The 18,589-nt window shown below is 41.8% G+C and overlaps 2 protein-coding genes across 5 annotated transcripts in view; one reads left to right on the forward strand and one right to left on the reverse strand.

Annotated features, from left to right (window-relative positions):
* Positions 1-4,173, forward strand: part of tp63 (tumor protein p63) — a 30,603-nt gene extending 26,430 nt beyond the window's left edge. For 2 of the 4 annotated variants that reach the window (XM_053321920.1, XM_053321922.1), the window contains 4 exons: positions 1,773-1,918; positions 2,316-2,463; positions 3,685-3,778; positions 3,877-4,173. In XM_053321920.1, coding sequence (XP_053177895.1) covers positions 1,773-1,918; positions 2,316-2,463; positions 3,685-3,778; positions 3,877-4,173 — 685 coding nt within the window. Of the gene's footprint in view, positions 1-560; positions 597-1,762; positions 1,937-2,294; positions 2,464-3,684; positions 3,779-3,876 lie in introns of all 4 variants that reach the window. The other 2 variants (XM_053321919.1, XM_053321921.1) reach the window with 2 other exon arrangements.
* A 1,504-nt stretch (positions 4,174-5,677) lies between these two features.
* On the reverse strand, positions 5,678-11,920 carry zbtb11 (zinc finger and BTB domain containing 11). The gene is made up of 10 exons (XM_053322145.1): positions 11,435-11,920; positions 10,401-10,639; positions 10,081-10,312; positions 8,986-10,004; positions 8,585-8,905; positions 8,084-8,498; positions 7,050-7,167; positions 6,809-6,967; positions 6,549-6,724; positions 5,678-6,450 (listed from the first exon to the last, which is right to left on the reverse strand). Exons 1-10 carry the CDS (start codon positions 11,742-11,744, stop codon positions 5,912-5,914), a joined length of 3,528 nt encoding a protein of 1,175 aa, XP_053178120.1. The 5' UTR covers positions 11,745-11,920; the 3' UTR covers positions 5,678-5,911.
* Positions 11,921-18,589: the final 6,669 nt, after the last annotated feature.

Here is an 18,589-nt window from a genome sequence, read left to right on the forward strand (position 1 = left end):
TTTAACTTTATTTGTATTTGTTTGTATACTTGATGCTCACTGTCAGGCACTAAAATACTGGTAATGATGGAAATACTGTGAACAATCTTTTAATTAACAGATATTTAACAAGACATATCTGAATAGTGATGTAGGTAGTTGATCATTTTGGATAGTAGAGTTAACTAGTATTCTCTTCAGGAGTTGGTGTATCTGTCCTTCATGTGCATGCTTTTCTCATCTTTCTCTGTATATTCTTAAAATCCTCACTGCTAAAATAACTCACTTTTCTCTTCTGTAATTTTTAACTTCTACAATGTTTCCCTCGCAGCCTTTGAAATAAAACGTTCAGTCAACAGCAAATGTTTCTTTTCCTTTTTTTTTCTTTCTTAAAATGTGTTAAATGCCAAATGAAAAAAAACCCACTGTGCACATTCCAGCAGTGAGATCTTGTGATCTGCGTTTGCATACTGCCATCTTCTGGAAGGCGCCATTACTGCAGAAATATTCCACATTTTTCTGTCATGCAAACTTTTTTTTTTTCTTTTTCCTAGTAACATTTGTTGAGCTGCTTTTCTCTGGGCCTCTCTGGGGTCACTTTCTCTCTCCTCCTCTGCAGTGAGCCCTTATTTTCTATTCTGCTCTCTCTTCTTTCTGGTTCCACCCTGCAGTCTGATAAAAACCCGTCTTGGTAGCCAGCTCCTGGAACCTGCAGGAGAGCAGAGGCGGCGCTGCAGCTCCTCCTGAAACTCTGCTCCACATTCCTCCTCCTCCTCCTCTTCCTCCTCCTCCGCCTCCTCCTCCTCCCCCGAGTTACATGGACCTCCTCTTTTTCTCAACTTTGATTTCTCTCATCTCCTCTCTTTCTGCATTTCCTGGGTGTCTGGATTCTGCACTGAGGATGTGATTCTGAAAAATGCTGCAAGATGGTGGATGATCACTTTCACTGTCCACTTTGACTACTGACTCTACTGAAATAGTCCCTGATATTCATAGAAGAGCATTTTTAGACTGTTTTGCATGCGTTAGATTTGTCAGAAATAGGATATTTTGTAGAGATGGCCATTGTGATGACATTCTCAGTCTCCATGTTGTTCAGGTCATCCCCGTTTATCACGTATGTGTTGCATAAAGGCTGTTTGTGAAACGTTTATCCCATTCAGCCTCCTCACCTTTTACTAAGGCTGAAGGTGGACAGGAACCAAGCCTTAAATGTTTGTGCCTTCATGTCACTCGACTTATTTTAGTGAATGTTTTGCCTTGTTTTGCGTCGTCATGAGAGCTGGACTCAGAAAATCGTAGCTGTCTTGTGGGTGGATTTTTTGGGGAGGGGAGAGACTTTATTATTGAGAGAAGACGTTTTGCTAATGCTGGTCATGTTTTATAAAGTCACTGCGGGACAGTTTGTGTGTTTTGTTTTTCGATCCTGTTTTTAACAATGAAATGTCTTTTAACGGAGGAAATGTGCTCTCTGTTATCTACAGAGCCTCTGTGACCATTCTGTTTGAAACAGACTATTTTGTTATCTTTGTGGCTGCTGCACTTTTTTGTCTTTCAGAATATAATAAATTGCTTTTCTTTTTGCTTGAACTCTGTCCTTTTCTTTTACTTCTCTGCTATTTCATTATTAAACTATGTTGACCTTATGAGTAGCTCTTCAAAATGTAATTAAGCTACTGTAATATACTGTAAAAAAGAGAAACAAGAGTCATTACTGTTTCCATGGTGCTGACCAGGCCTTTGTCATTATGATGATGATTGTAACGGTCTGTAACTCCTCTCTCCTGCCCCAGGACTTCAATGCAGTCTCAGCCTTCCTACGGCTCCAACTCCCCGACTCACGGAAAAGTCAACAAGCTGCCCTCCGTCAGCCAGCTCATCAACCCCCAGCAGCGTAACACACTCACCCCATCCAGCATGTCTGGAGGCCTGACTGACAGTAAGTGTGCCCCCCTTTGTTTCTCTTCCTGTCTATCTTAGGGTCCGCCCCCCCCACCCCTTTCCACCAGTCGTCCTGTCCCTTCTGGGCTTATGGTATACCTATAAGGGCCGCTTGTCCGGGCAGGCAGGAGGGGACCATAACACTTCTCTCGCCCCCCTCCCTGACAGAAAGCTTCCTCCTTAAAAAAAAAAAGAATGTGATCCCTGTGAGACTGTGCACCCCACCCCACCCCCACATTTGCGCCCGCAGGACCTGTTATGATGCATTATCTGTCATGTCGAGAGTTACCTCAGCATCCACTCCCACTCACCCCACCCTGTGTTTCACTTGACATTACGTAATCTAAGTCAGAGCAGGGAAATGAAGCTCACAGTAGCTCCTTTTTTCTCTGCAGTGACTCCCATGATGGGCACTCACATCCCCATGAACGCTGACATGAGTTCACTGAGCCCCACACATGCACTGCAGTCCCAGCTTCCCTTGGTGCCTTCCTCCCACTGTACTCCCCCTCCTCCATACCCAATGGACAGCAGCATCTCCAGGTACCTCATTGATTATTTGTACAGCCCTTTCCAAAAAAACAAAAAACAAGTTACAGCGTGTTTCACTAAAGAGTGTGTAGTGTAAAATAAACATAAACCAACAAGATTAACATGAAGTGCAGTTTAACTTTCAAAGAACAAATGCTGTAAAAGAACAGAATAAAAACAAACAAAATATTCAATTTGATTCAAATTTGAAATGTAATCTGATAAGTAGAATGAGCTTGACTGATCTCCTCTGGGAGGTCAACGCAGTGTCTCAGAGCCTTCCACCCAAATTCATCCACAAAAAACTTAAAACATCTGCTTGAACAAACAGGACATAAAGTAGAATCCATTATTCACTGTTGCTGTCCAACGTTTTAATCAGGCACAAATAAAGATGGTGAATGGCTGCATTCACCGAAAGAAAGGAAAAAGATAACAGGAAAAATGAAAAGAAAAAGAAAATAAAATAAAAAATGAAATATTAAGAGAAAAACAAAGACAAGGAAGGAAAAAATATGAAAGAAAAACATTTACTTCAAATAAAACTTTAAAAAGCGAATGACTAAAACTGTACAAGATGAAAATGTACAACTCCATTAATAATGTTTAACAAGTGAAGCTTTTCTGTTCAGTCAGCTGTTGCTGGTTGTCATCATTTTCAGACACCTGTGTATATAATAGAAATTTATTAGAGCAGTTCTGCCTGCTGAAACCTGCAAAACACTGTGGGAGCATATATCTGCAGATTTTTACTTTAAAGTGTTTCATTAATACAGCAAAAATAATTAAGTCAATGTATCAACCATGTCAGTCTTAGATTGTACTAATACATCAGATTTTTTAATTAGATTTTTTTAAATTAAATTATTTGCCTCAAATATGTTTGCCTCTGAAATACTTTCTTACTTTTCATTAAGTCAGAATAATGTTAGTGCCAGAACTCATTTTAAAGTCAAAAGTAACTTTATGTACAACTTATTTAGTTTGACTTTGTTTGCACCACAATCATCAGAATGCGTCACCACCCTCCTAACCCTGAGATGTTTTTAAATGAATCTAGTTTTGTTTTCTGCACTAAATATTCACAGAGAACTGTTTAATTTCCAGTATGCCATTAGTCTAAACATTGATAAAAAATGAAAAAGTATTAAATGATTTGATAACAACTGACACAGAACGAGCAAGTTTTGTAAAATAAACTGTATTGAATGTGTTCCCTCTGTTCCTCCACAGCTTCCTCATTCGGCTGGGCTGCGCAGGCTGCTTGGATTACTTCACAGCACAGGGCCTAACCAACATCTACCAGATTGAGAACTATAACATGGAGGTGAGCCCTTGCCTATCCCACACGAGTCATTTGATGGGTTAGAAAGAAGAGTGGCTCCGCCTGCGAATACTAACGCTCCCCTGTGTAATGACCATTAGGACCTGTCCAGGCTGAAGATCCCTGCTGAGTTCCAGCACATCATCTGGAAGGGCATCATAGAGCACCAACAGGCCATGGATTTTTCCCCACCTCCCCACATAGTGCGCACCACCAGCGGGGCCTCCACTGTCAGCGTGGGCTCCTCTGAGGCCCGAGGCGAGCGCGTCATCGACGCCGTGCGTTTCACCCTGCGCCAGACCATCTCCTTCCCACCGCGCGACGAGTGGTCCGACTTCTCCTTTGACCTGGATTCTCGCCGCAACAAACAGCAGCGCATCAAGGAGGAGGGAGAGTAAGACTCCTCCACCGCCTCGATGTTCCTATTTCTCATTTCACGCCTGCTGTTGGAACATTTCATCTGAACACCTGGTACGCACATACTGCTGAGAACAACACACATATTCAAATAGAAATGCACTTATTCTTATTATTGTTCTGGTTCTCGTTTTCACTGAGAAGAAATAAATGGTGTTGAGCAAAGGTGCATTTTATTATGTTCTAATTTCTTGAGAGCACTTAAGAAATGTTGAGGATTTCAAGATTGCTTTGAGTTTATTTTAAGTGTTAACAATTCATTCCGATGTGTAAGCATGACTGGAAACTAAATTAGCATTCAAGGGCTTACGAGGGCTTATGTTTCTGCTATGGGCCATAAGTAGACTATTATGTTTTCACCATTATGGTTGTTTTAGTCAAGTACACTGGTTTCATGTGCGTCAGAAGTCAGAATTGATTGTATACATTTCAAACATTTCCTGTCAGAAGTATTATGTCAGATGATGGTCATTTTTTTCTCTGCTGTAGCTTCTATATTTAGCTTTTTTTATGTCTGTTATGAGACCAATGCATCACCTTTTTGTGTCTGGTTGTGAAGTATGTTTGTTAAAGTGACAGATGGTCGTTCATTTGATGTAGCCATATATAGGCCTAATGCTCTTGACCCAGTGTTTTACGGTAAAATGATACTATGACTGATGTCCTGTGTTCTTCTTGTTTTACTGCTGTGCAAATGTGGTTGTGATTGCATTTTAAGGGCAAGTTTTGCTCTCGCAGTGGATGCCTGGCACACGTTCTTGTTTTTTTATTCATGAATGAGATTTATTTCATCTAATAACTGGCCAAGACCTGATATAAATGTATATAAATTTGTATAGTTCTTGTTTGAAAGTCTCCCTAAAGAAAATGCATGATTTTCATCACGAAACAAAGAATATTGATGTGAATATTGTCTGGTAGATGTTACCAGCAAGAACAATGTTTGTATTAAGACAAATTCAGTATGTGTATGTGTGTGTGTGTGTGTGTGTGTGTGCAGAACACTCGCCAGTGACCCATATTCAACTTTGTTTCAATTAGCCAATGTTAGCAAGCAGGAACCATCTGCATTTTCATATTTTTGTACAATGTATTGTAAATATGTTGCAATATATCAAGGGTATTTTGATATAAATCGAAAATAAATATCCATACTTGCTGTATTGCATGTTCATATTCCTTTGTGTCAAGTTATTGAAAGTGTGGCTTCATTGAAATTTATTTCACTTCCTTTTTTTTAAAAAACTAAGATTGAACAAGTAAAACCACAGGCAAAAGGTGTCTTTGTTACAAACTGATGCCTGAGCTCCTACTGACATTTCACCTGCATATAACACCCATGTTGCAGATCCCTCAAGAGGCCATCAGGGGGAGTAAAGAGACCGGCAGTCATGATGACAAGCATTAAATGAACAGAAGCAAAAAGGTGGAGGTGTTTTAACTTCATTTCTAGTTTTATTTCATCTGAGTGACAAATTTCATTGATTTGTAACTCTTCAGTTAATATTGTTATTGTATATCTACTTATTTACACAACAAAAAATGTGACTGTGTGTACAAACACACAACAAATCGAACACAATTCAAAGCTGAATGGACTCACTCATGGTTCACTTACACTATGTACAATTTCAGAAAAATAGGCATCTTTTTACATTCTGTTACATTTTACAGACTGTGGGGAAACAATCAGATCAGTCTGTGTGAGGAGCGTGAGAGTTACTCGACTTCAGCCACGTGAGCGACCTCCACCTCCATGGTCTGAATCTCCTCAGGTGCGTTCTCCTCGTCCAGCTTGTTCCCTGTAATCGCCTGCTGTGCCAGGACGTAGTTCACCACCTGCATGATGCCCTGATCTGACAGCGTTGACATGGAGCCATCGGTCACGGCCTGAACAGCCTGCACGGCCTCCACCGTTTCCTCTGTGATCAGCACCGTCTCGATCTCCTCCGAGGGCAGCTGCTGGGCGGGGCGGAGCTCCGGAGGCAGGTCGGATGCCAGGATGCTGACGGCGTGTTCCACCTGGGTGCCCTGATTGTGAAACTGCAGGGTGTCCTTCTCCAGCATGATCTTCCCTGGCAGGTTGTCCACGTGGTACTTGGCCATGTGTTTGCGTAGGGTGCGTGCGTCGATGTGCGCCTCCTGGCACATGGGGCACACGTATGGTCGCTCTCCCGTGTGCGTGCGGACGTGACGCTTCAGAGACCGGGCGTCGGCCCAGGCGACGCCACACGTCAGGCATTCGAATGGCTTCACTCCTAAAGAGAGGCGTATAAACAGGATAAAGACACATCAGCAGTTTGAAAGAGAAAATCGTCAATTAGTTTAAACAAACATATTGCATTAGGACGCTCACCCTGATGGTTGTTTATGTGGCGTCTGTACTCTCGCAGCTGAGTGAACTTCCTCCCACAGTGCTCACACTCTCTCTCCAGGTTCTGCTTTACTCTGCCTTTCTTCCCATGCGTGGCTTTCTTGACGTGCCTCCTGAACAGAGCCTTTTCAAAGAACTCTTTACCGCACACATTACACCTGAGGAGGCAGATGAAACAAGATTTCTATGCAGTGATGTCCCGCAGTGTCCAGACAGGTGTACATAAGGTGTGTTACACTTACTTAAAGGGCTCAGCCACACTGTGCGACTTGACATGGGAGTACCAGTCCTTCTTCCAGCTGTAACACTTCCCACACACCTGGCACTGGAAGGGTTTAAGGCCCATGTGCTTGTTCATGTGCTGCTGGAGATCTTTGGCTTCATAGAACCTTTTATCACAGCTGTGGGTGACAGGAAGTAGAGTTAGCACATTAAATCTCATCTTCACATTTTGTCCTCACTGAAGAAGAACAGTTTACTCACTGTGCACAAGCAAATGGTCGCACGTCAGGTTTGGGCTGGTGCTTCTTCAGGTGTTTGCTTAGAGCAGACGCTCGATGGAAAGTTGCTCCACATGTGTTGCAGAGGTACTTCGATTCACCTGTTGAAGTATTTTATTGTGTTAAGTGAAAACAGCCTCAGATATCTGGTTTTCTGAGAAAGGGGTCAGTTCACCCAACTTACACAAAGTCTTCTATCAATCGCTTTTAGCCATGCAGATAATTCTCTTTTTATTCACACAGGTTTTAAGATATCTGACACATCTACCACCGCAAAGTTAGTTTATTGTGCTCACAGTTTAGAAAAACTGAAATTTAAAAATTCAACAGTAGCACAAGGTATCATGCAAGAAAAAAAGAAAAAAAAGCACACCATTTTTAATTTTATTGGTACGAGGTCCACAAGTGATCCAGACCCATCATATGAGTCATTTCACTTGACTTAAGAAATATAATGACCTAATCTAAATGACTTGAGGTTTAACTGTGTTTATTAAATAAAAAAAAACAAAAAACAAACACTGATGACATTGATGCAAAGTCAGCATGTCATCAATTATTGACAGATTTGACAAGATTTTGTGTTTTTTTTTGGGGCATATAGTGACTGTGTGGCAGGTTTACTTCAGCAGTAAGGCCTTGGGGTGCGTTCAAGTGAACATCTTCTGTTGCCTGCTGTATAATATTCTTCATATTCATCTTTACTTTGACTCATGTATGTATGCATGTAGCTTGATGTTAAGCGATCATTTTACATCTGTCACTACAATACAGTACAGCTCTGCAATGAGAATTTTTTTTTTTTCATTGTGAATGAATGGACCCTATTGTTCACTATATTATGTTTTTCTCCCGATGCTTAGAAGCAAGAACACAATTCTATTTGTCTCCACTGTAAGTGAGTGGTGGGAGAAATGTAATACATCTAATAATCCATTAGATCCAAAACAACTGTATGAAAACTGTTTTTGTTACGTGGGTGAACTGAAGAACAGCCTTCAGTCAGTGTGTACTGACCTGTATGGAGGCTGGTGTGTTCCTCCATGCTCCGCTTGCTCACAAAGGATTTCTTGCAGTACTCACACTGGAACTGCTTAGTGACGTCGTGCAGAGCTCTGTGCATCTTCAGGCTGTGTTTGTGGGCGAAATTCTTGCCGCAGACTTTGCAGGAGTGAGGCCGCACACCCGTGTGATTCAGCATGTGGATGCGCAGGGAGTAGAGCTTTGGCAAAGTCTTCCCACAGATGTCGCACACGAATTCTCTTTTAGTGTGCGGGGATAAAGTCTTCTCGTCCAACTCACCATCTGCTTTGACCTCAGAGCTCTGTTCTACTATGGCTTTGGTGATGGGGGCTCGCTGGCTGCTCTGCTGCTTGTGTCGGGCGAGGTGGGCGCGGAGCGAGGCAGCGTACTGGAACTCTTTACTACACAACTAGAAGGAGGACACACAAACACCAGTCAAAACATTTTCGCTGACAGTATTAATAATTAAATATAAGACATGACACGAACACTCACACTGCACTTATATCCACGAGCTTTCTCATGTTTTAACGTGTGCATGATGAGGGAGTAGCGTCTTTGGAAGGACATGCCGCACTCAGAGCATGTGTGCTCTCCTTCAGCAGCGCCCTCTGCTGGAGCCGCATCCTGCTTGCTTCCAGTCTCTGGCTCTGCTGCCTTTGTCCCAGTCTCCTCTGTGCTGAGCTCTCCTGCTGTCACGCTCTCCACCGCGCTGGCCTCTGGATCTGTTCCACACTCAGACACTGACTGATCCTCCATCTGATTCTCTACTGGCTGTTTTGGTGGTCTGCCCCTCTTCCCTGGCCTTGGACCCACCTAAAAACAAATTTGCGTTCAGATTAATTAACGCTTAAAACATTTCTTCACAACATGTGAGATGAGTAGAGATGATGTACCTTCGGGGTGGCAACACGTGGTGGGGTTGAACCTTTCTTTCCCTCCTCTTCATCCTCCAGCCCCATATGTAAACGAGCATAACCCCCCTCAGCTATAGAGCGCTGCCGCAGGCGTCTTCTGTTGGGGCCATCCGACATCATCTCCTGCTTGTCTTCATGGCTTTCATCAGCAGAGGGGTCCTCCTCCTCCTGTGGAATGAACTCCTCCACCTCTTTCTTCACCTTGGCTGGCCGCCCTCGTTTCCGTTTCGGGGGAGTAGGTGTGCTCTGTGCCGGTGCTGATTCTACGTTCTCCTGAGGCGACGGCGCCGCCTCTGCCTGCAGCCCAACAGAGACGACCACAGATTCCAGTTTGGCGACCTCTGAGGTGCTCACTTTGTCTGGGTCCACGTTTATAACAAAGGCTCCCGCTTCAGCGACATGAGGCTGCTCCATGGCCAGACAGGCTGAAACCACAGCCAGGGACTCGCTGGCTCCAGACTGTCCGCTGTGGGTGACCACAGTCATCGTCTCCCCCGCCATTCCTTCTGCACTGCCTGAAATAAGAGTGACTGTCTCTCCTGACTCCGCCTGTCCACTGTGAGTGATCAGAGTCACAGTCTCGTTCTGTGCCGCCTCCCCATCATGCATTCCTTCATCTACTTCCACGGCCTGGGTGACCACTGTCATTGGCTGCTCAATGTACGCCTCTTTTGTGGGTGCGACAAAAGCTACGGGCTCGCTGGTTACAATCGCCCCGCCGTCACTCTGTATGGTCATCATGTACGCCCCAGACTCTTCCTTTAAACCCTCTTCAGAAGCGGGCTGGCTCGCCACCACAGTGTGGATGTCTCCTCTTTGATAGACCGTCAGCTTCTGTTCCTCCACCTGCTTGTGCACGGACTCGCAGATCTGCAGCACCTCTGTCATCAGCAAGTGGCGGGCGAGGTTGGCGATGTCTGCCATCACGCAGAAGTTAAACGTGAGCATGGACGTGTACGCGAAATCCAGCAGAGGCAGGAAGCTGGCTTTAGTGAATCCTGCAGAGAGAAGAACGGAGGTTAAAGCTGAGCGAGCAAAACATTCCCTGCTGAAATCAACAAAAGCAAAAATCACCTGAGAGATCGACCACAGCCTCATGTGTGGACGCAGCACCTTTCTCAAAAAAGAGCTCATTAAAGTATTCGCTGCACGCTGCCAGTACAGCTTTGTGAGCACGGTACTCCTCGCCTTCAATCAGCAGCGTGATGTCACAGAACTGATTGTTGAGGCGCTGCTGGTTGAGTTTTTCCAACATGGTCTGACTGTGTTTGGGCAAGAACTGATTCACCTCGCCTTTACTGTCCACCTGGAAAACACACCAACAAAATGCTGCATTAATAAAACACTCAAATAATTAAATTAACAGTTGTGGTTTCTAAATCTGCGATACTCACAAAGACCAGCTCATGCTTGGCCATCGTCTTGGCCAACTTGGATCTCTGCTGAGAGGAAGCATCAGTGAAGATTAAACTGTCATCTGCCTCTTCTTCTTCCTCTTCCTCGTCGTCCTCATCGTTGGCCCTGCGTCTCCCCGGCCGGGCCAGTACTCGAGCTCCAGAACCGTCATCTGCATTGCGTCTGCCCTGACACTGAGCACACTCTCTGATGTGGTCTTTCACATTTTTCAAGATACCTAAGGGCATTGAAAACAAAAATGATATGTCACTGCCTCACATGAAAACCATCAGTGTGAAATACTGCAATCACGATGACCACACTGTTTCCTGTTTACACACTCAGTTGACACTATTATCTAAACCAACCTCACTGTACACTTTCACAGACGATTTTTGTAGAAATCATAGAGCTGAGAGGTGTTGATTCAATTTCGTGATTATATCAAAATGTATTATTTTTTTAAAGTTTTTAAATTACATTCAAATCAACAAGAGTAGAAACAAATAACAACAAGGCTGCATCTAATGATTATTTACATTATTGATTAACCTGCCAATTTGTTTCTAGATTAGGCTGCTAATTGTCTGGCCTGTAAAATGTAAGAAAACAGAAATCAAAGCCAAAGCATATGTCTTACAAACTCCCTTTTTATCCAATAAATGCTTCAAAACTCATTATTATTATTAAACACTACTAGAGTTTTAAAAAAGAAATTGAATTTAAGAAATGTATTTTTTATCCAATACACAGTTCAAAACGTGCTAATTAAATATATATTTCATATTAACGTGTCTTTTATGTTTTGTCCACCACATTGATATCAATAAGAGTAGGAACTAATAACTAGTTTATTAAAAATAACCATTTCAGAAGTTACAGGCATGACTCTAACTATCCACTAGATGGTGATATGGAGCAGCTCTATGCAGCGATGACTGGTGAATATTTATATTTACAATAACTCTCCGTCTGATTTAACAATATTACAGTAACTACGTCCACTTATTATAGCTCAGCCTCGTAATCTCACCTCTCCACCAGTACTTGTAAGAGATGGACTCCCAGGTAAGCTGCTGGTTGAGGTGCTCCCCTCCTCCGGTGATGTGCGCCTGGTTGATGAGTTCCCTCCTCCGGCCGTCCTGCAGCACCACCTCCAGCTCCGTGAAATCATTCTGGCCTTTCAGTCGGCGCTGATAAAACAAAGTCCCGTTTCTCACAACGTAGCAGGTCGCCGCTTTGCGTATTTTCCTCTTGGTGTTACCGGGCGTCCCCGGCGCGTACGGCTCCCGTTCATCCGTCAGATAGCGTATGATGGCCAAGTAGCTTTCTTCACTCGACATGGCTCAGCGGACCCGCGGTTTTCACGCTGATTCGCGGATTTATCTCGAGGAGCAGGGCCCTCTTAGGACGTGTAAAATTAATATATCAATTTTTATACGGTTCTCAGCTATTAGATAACGTGAAATAGAGACGCCGCAACTACATTTCAAATTGTTTTACTAAGGTGGAACTGCAGTTCGTTACCGTCAGGGTAGACTTGCCCGAACAGACAAAATGGCTGCTGCACAACCGGATTTTGCGTCAGCGATGGCGGAAGTACTTAATTCACTTAACTTGCCACAAGATGGCGCAATGCTCACATTTATAACTTTCCATAGACGCACCAAAGCAAAAAGAGCATGCATTTAACATTACAGATATAAACATAAAGCAAGGAGGTATTTAGTTCATATTTAGGAGGAGAGAGGAGAAGTTTAAAACATTTACATTCAAGTAGGCTAATTTCAGTCAATATTATGTAATTTAGTTTTAAGCTATTCAAATGAATTCATGGGGTGGATTAGGATAATGTGGGACACTTTTTTTTGCAATTCTGATTATGATTCTGTTTATCCTATTAACATATGAATCCAATACATTATACCCAGGGGCGCATTAACATCACTGGAGGCCCCTGGGCTACAGAACTTTATGAGGCCCCCATCCCTAAGTGGTTGACACACTATATTTTGCCTATAAAAACTCAATACAAGGTCATCTTTGGCTCTGTACAATTTATTTCTACCATTGTATGTACCAATGTATGTACCATTAACTATGTGCATTTCACTTTTGCAAATGAGCCAACATATACTTAGATGTAGACTAATCAGTTGTTGTGATTTTATGAGTCATCCACACTTACTTAGATGTAGGGTAGGTAGTAAGGCTATAGCCTTACTTAGATGTAGAGGCTGTAGTAAGTCTATAGCCTCACTTAGAAGCAGACTAATCAGTTGTTGTGATTTTATGAGTCATCCACACATGTATCTAATCAAGGTACGGCTATAGCCTTACTTAGATGTAAGGGCTGTAGTAAGGCTATAGCCTTACGTAGATGTAGACTAATCAGTTGTTGTGTTTTTATGAGTCATCCACACATTGATCTTATCAAGGTAGGCTATAGCCTTACTTAGATGTAGACTATGTATGTACCATTAACTATGTGCATTTCACTGTTGCAAATGAGCCAACATATACTCACCCACACACATAATTACATCAGCACAATACTTCACTTAGGCTAATAATAACTGTTCCATAGGCTATGCAACAAATCAAACATATTACAAGCAATTAACTGATTTATTTATTTATTTAATGTATGTAGGCCTAACATTAACTATGTGCATTTCATTTTTGCAAATGAGCCAACATGCACTCACACACACATGCACACACAATTACATCACAACAATTACAACGCCACTTGGGTGTGAACGCTTCATTGTTGCTAACTATGAGGCTATGTGTCGTCTTGCCTGTCGCTTTGTGTGCCGTCCACTAAGTAATCATTAGCTTACATAAATATTCTCAATTTTTAGAGGCCCCCCCATGGTGGAGGCCCTGGGGCTGTAGCCCAGGTTAGCCCGTTCATTAATGCACCCCTGATTATACCGACACCTAATACCATTATGAAAGATGTTTCCTTGTTAAATCAGAAGACAATTTTGGATATTTGACTCAAAAGTTTCAGAATTTGTGGATTTTGTAATCTGGGACACTGGTTTTATGGTTTAGACATGCTTTTATTTATACAAAACATTCTAAACTGTGAATACTACTTTTCATTTAATTTAGTAAAAAAGTAGCAGTCTGTATGTTCACATGTGCAATTTTAAACAATAGGCTATAACTTACACAGTAGGCTAGTTGTAGATAAATGCACTGGAGCTTAGTCGTCCCACATTAGTCAATCTGCCTGGTTTATTGTTTTTGTTTAGTTTTAAGATAAAGTCTCGACCTATATATTCACTCATTCTGTATGAGTTAAAAAAGGAAATGTTTTACCCCATAAAGGCAAAAAGAGGCAGCATTTTGTCTGCACAGTAGTTCAGTAAAAAATGTGTTGTGTAGTTGTGTTTTTACCGTTCGCTTTCATTCTAACTGTTCACTCCAGAAATGTCTAATTTCTGTGTAATTTTAACCTACAGCAGTCAGCAGCTTTTAGCCTCCTTATATGCTATAACACTACACAAAGTGTGAGACAGTACAGGCTGTCTCGCACTTTGCTCCCGAGTTACCTTCTATTCAAAGGCGTGTCCACTTGAATTTAAGGTTGAAGGCATCAAACACTGGTGTTTCTGACCTACAGTACCCAGAGCTTACTTAGTTACTCACTCTACCCCCAAGAGCTTAAAATTAATTCCTCAGACTCTCCTTTTCACTGCCCCAGTTTAAATCCAGGCATAATTAAGCATAATTAGGCTCCAAGACTGTGTTTACCTGTGACTCAGGTTTTCTGTCACAATGATTTGAGGATGAGGTTTACTGTCTTTTTACAGCTGTACTTTTAGTCTACACACATATTTTACATTTTAAAGTGTGTACTTTTAATGAAGTTGACTTAGACTCCTGTTTCTAAGTGATGAAACTTGTGAGTAAAACAAGAGGAAGTTTTGTCTCACTTCCTGTATGAAAACTAAAGTATGAATGTGGGTTACCTGAAAAACACGCCTCAAAGTGCACACGGACGCATTATCTTATCAGCCTGCTTTCACTGAACAAAAGAAACGTTTTGAAAGACCAAATGTTGCCTGTGTTGTCATAGGCCTGGTTTTACATAATCAGCTTGACAGAAGTGTAGATAAGCTAACCTTCTCAATGATGGAGATAAGTCATATATCTGAGTCTACTGTACACAACACATTCCACATGAGCCTCGGATATGGGTACAAGCATCCTGAGTGTCACTTATCACCTCGTGTCTTTAGATAAAAGTCTTTCCAACAGGCCAGCTATTTGAGATTTGTAACAACTGAGATAAAAAATGGTGTTAAGGTTTCAAAAGCAACATAGTTTATAATTTTCATACCCACATGATCTGATGCAATAATGACAATTCTTGCCTTTCCTGGCATCTGAGGGGAAATTCCCTTTTTGTTTTCACCCCATAAAGAAGGTCAGAGTTTAAGGCTCCGATAGCTAGCCTTATTTTGTTGTCACCTCTATGACTGCAACAAATGATTTGTTTTCATTGTTGATCTTTTTTCAATTAAGTGATTCATCACATGTGAGACAGTATGTTCACAATGCCAATGTTAACATATAAATAAACACAAAATACAGCTGGGTTGATGAAAATTAGGACAAACTATAAGTGTGATGGTGCTAGACGAAAACCCAGGAGATGACCAAAATCATTGGGATACATTAGGACACATTATCTGGGAAATGTGTCAATCAATAAATGTCTATAAATTCTGTGGCAATCTGTCCCATTGATTTTCTGATATTTTACTACAGAAGTATAAAAAAACTGACTTGCTGGATGTGCTTGAAAAACACCAGGGGGAAACACCTAAATGATTAAAATTCATCCCGAGGGGGGCATTAATGTCTGTAACAAATTTTATGGCAATCCATCCAATAATTGTTTAGATATTTCAGTCTCGAGCAAAGAGTTTGACTGTCCGATGTCACACAATAAAATCTGAGGAGAGCATATGAATAAACCCAATTCTTCCATCCGCAGTCACACACAGACAGAAACTCTGTATCTCAAAGCTCTGATCCTGCATCCCCAGAATTACACCAACTGGCCTTAGTGTGGCACTACAACCCCTGTATAACTGTCTGTATGTCATGTATAGCTAATATTCACCTTTGTGATCTTTCTAAAACCTGAAAGGAATGATGTGTGTCACTATTGACTTCTGGCATTTAAAGTTGGATTAAAGGGCCTTAGAGGAGCCACAGCAGTTGTTTACATGTTGGCTTTTGCAAGAAGGAATCATTCATTTCACCACCTCACCACAGTGCCACATTTTCACTGAAATACTCCGGCCCAGTGGTGAGAGGCGACACATAATTTGTTGCTCATCCATGTGTTACATACCAAACCTGACATCAAACACTGGTCAGAATGTGTCTCAATGCTGTGTTTCAGAACTCTCTGAACCAAGGACAGAGAGCCTGACCTTTGACTTTTACAGCTCAAATTAAAGCAACTTATTTGTCACCGATTGGCCCTGTCAGGGACATGGTCACTTTGGGGGTGGATGAACTATTTGTTTACTGTTGCCTGGTAATGACAAAAATAATTCTCAGAGCTGTGGATAGTGTTAAAGTTTGGCAGTCTTGTGCGATCATAATGATACTGTCTACTGTCCAAGTATCAGACTCACTTGTCATGATTTTTTAGCCAAATATTCTCACTGGTCCATTTAGCTGGTTCAGAATCTGTCTTGGTGGTCTGAACTAAACTCTGACCACAAAAAACCTGACTCACTGAATAAACTGGTGACTACATCTCCACAGTACACACACACAAGAAGTCAACTTATAAACTTCACTTTCAGCTGCCACAGGACTGAGCCTGAAGAGCCTCTTCCCTGCATGTCAAAAGCAAAACAATACAAGTGTTAGACTATTCGATGACTTCAGTTCCTCCGCTTGTGTTGGCCTCTGCTATTGTCATCTCCTGTCTTGTTTAACTTCCCATACAGAGCTGATTAATGTAATGTACTCGGTTCTCTTCCCTAAGAGGCAGAAATTTAATATGTTTATTCTCAGTTGCTGTTGGCAGCCACCTCAACACGTGCGACAGAGTGTTTATATGAACACTGGGAAAGAGTTTATTTGCATCCTGTCAGTGTGTTTCTGTGACAGAAGACATTTGTTTGCTCCATCTAGCTATCAGTTGAGGTTTTATAGCACATCACAGGTTGCTTTAATGTTAAATCAGTTTCCCAACAAAGCTGCCTCTATGTAGCAACTGGACTCCTCGTCACTTCCTTCAGGTCGAGGTATTTGCTCTACAATTCATTTCCTCCTCTTAGAGGTATTGTTTGGATTTACGCAGGTTTTCTGTTACTAAGACAAAGGCATTCAAGACTCAAAACAGGAAGGCTGGTGTCTGTTTCAGACAGGTAAAAAACAGCACACTCCCAGGCAGCTTAGAATTAGGCAGTGGCAGCCTAAAGGTTGGAGAAACAATTGGCAACAATTCAGGGTCCCCCTCCCTAATTACCACCACTGAGGTCCCCTTGAGCAAGAAACATTAACTGTTCCAGTGGGGTTACTCAGTGGCGGCAGATCAGATGAACTGTTCTGAGGAGCTTCCTTGTTTGAATGTGATTGAAATAAATAACGGTGAAAAAGAAATGAGCTCTTTTGATTCAAGGGTTTCAGGTATTTGCAAAGAACTCAAGAGTTCATCTGTACCAAAAGCTAAAAGTTAGTTCTCAACTCTCATGTCTTTGCAATAAATATGAAGCAGAACACAGATTAGCTTAGCATAAAGACTGGAAACACTGGAAAACAGCTGGCCTAGCTCTGTATAAACATTGAAAATATAAATAATATCAGTACTTTTGCAGGTCAATGGAGGGATTATGTGTCATCGTTGCCATACTTGGAAGCAGTGAAGTTTTGCAACAGTGATGCATTTCCAAAAATGCCAAACTACTCCTTAAAACATGGCTGCTATGTTGCACATGACCTCTGTCAGGTCTTGTTGATTGGAATTGCTGATCTGCTTTAGTACTCTATGTACTAAAGACTTATAGAGCTCCTGTAATTTAAGATGTTGTCTCTAACTTCTCTATTTTCATTAGATGAGTCATTTGTGTTTGAAATAGTACTGATCTCTTAACTGTGATTTATCTGTGCAGTTTGTGTTCTTCCATCTCTGTAAGATTTTGATAAGCATGATAAGCATGTGTGAAACTATTAGAAGCGACTCTGCGTGTTTTGTTTAAAAACATCAAGATAGATGTTGCTTGATGTGCATACTTTTGATTTCCCATCCAGCCAACTTTTCTTTCTAAATTAAATTTCAATTCAAAGGGGGCTTTATTGCATGGTAAACAATCATCTGCATAGCCAAAGCAAGTGTGAAATAAAAACAACAAAAACATGTCCATAAACAGAAGAATTGTGATTTTGCTGTCAGGAATATATACATATACATAAAATATATATAAAATGAATGTATTTAAAGATATTTGTTCCGTGTGTATGTACAGTAAGTATGCCTATGTACAGAGATCCACACAGTGCAGCTGGTCAGTGCAGGTGTACACAGATGATTGACAGTCTTCATGGGGGTTGTTTTTCATTGAACTCCCTTCGCCGGTCACAACAGATCACGAATCTTGCTGTTTTGTTTGCACATCTGCTCTATTTCATCCAGCAAATACGGAAGTCTTTTGTTATTGGCCATGTTTTCAAAGTCTTTTTTTGGTGGTTGTAATCTGTGGGTGGTATATGTCTCTGATGTCTTAATACAGTTGGCAGAAAAAGTGCAGCTGGGTTTCCACCTCCTGCTGTGTGCAGTGGGTGTACAGTCTGTCTTCTCTGGGGAGCCAGGTCAGCCTGTGGCAGTCTCCCTCCATGGGGAGGCTGTGCTCACTGAGTCTATACATGGTCAAGGATTTCCTTAGTTTTGGTCATCTGCCACGGAGAAGAGTCTAAATATGGTGTTTGTCCCATTTTGTAAAATCTTGGTTGGTAAGCAGACCCCTGACCTTGCAAGAAGAAAGCGAAATAAGTTCAATCTTGGACTCCAATATTAGCCAGATTTGAATTGGGATGTCCAACTTAATGTTCCTTTTGACGGCATAAAAACCCCTTCTGTCCTTGTCTCTCAGGTCATTCACAGCTTTGTTGAAGTTACCTGTGATGCTGATGGTTAGGCCGAGGT

This window comes from Scomber japonicus, chromosome 7 (assembly GCF_027409825.1).
Source record: "Scomber japonicus isolate fScoJap1 chromosome 7, fScoJap1.pri, whole genome shotgun sequence".
Taxonomy (NCBI): Eukaryota; Metazoa; Chordata; class Actinopteri; order Scombriformes; family Scombridae; genus Scomber; species Scomber japonicus.

Excerpts from the sequence above, each read along its gene's own strand:
- zbtb11 (XM_053322145.1), bottom strand. The coding sequence starts at position 11,744 with ATGTCGAGTGAAGAAAGCTACTTGGCCATCATACGCTATCTGACGGAT. Across the intron at positions 8,906-8,985 it reads CACGTGTTGCCACCCCGAAG|GTGGGTCCAAGGCCAGGGAA; the intron begins GTACATCATCTC and ends ATTTGTTTTTAG. Across the intron at positions 6,451-6,548 it reads CCACATAAACAACCATCAGG|GAGTGAAGCCATTCGAATGC; the intron begins GTGAGCGTCCTA and ends GCCTCTCTTTAG.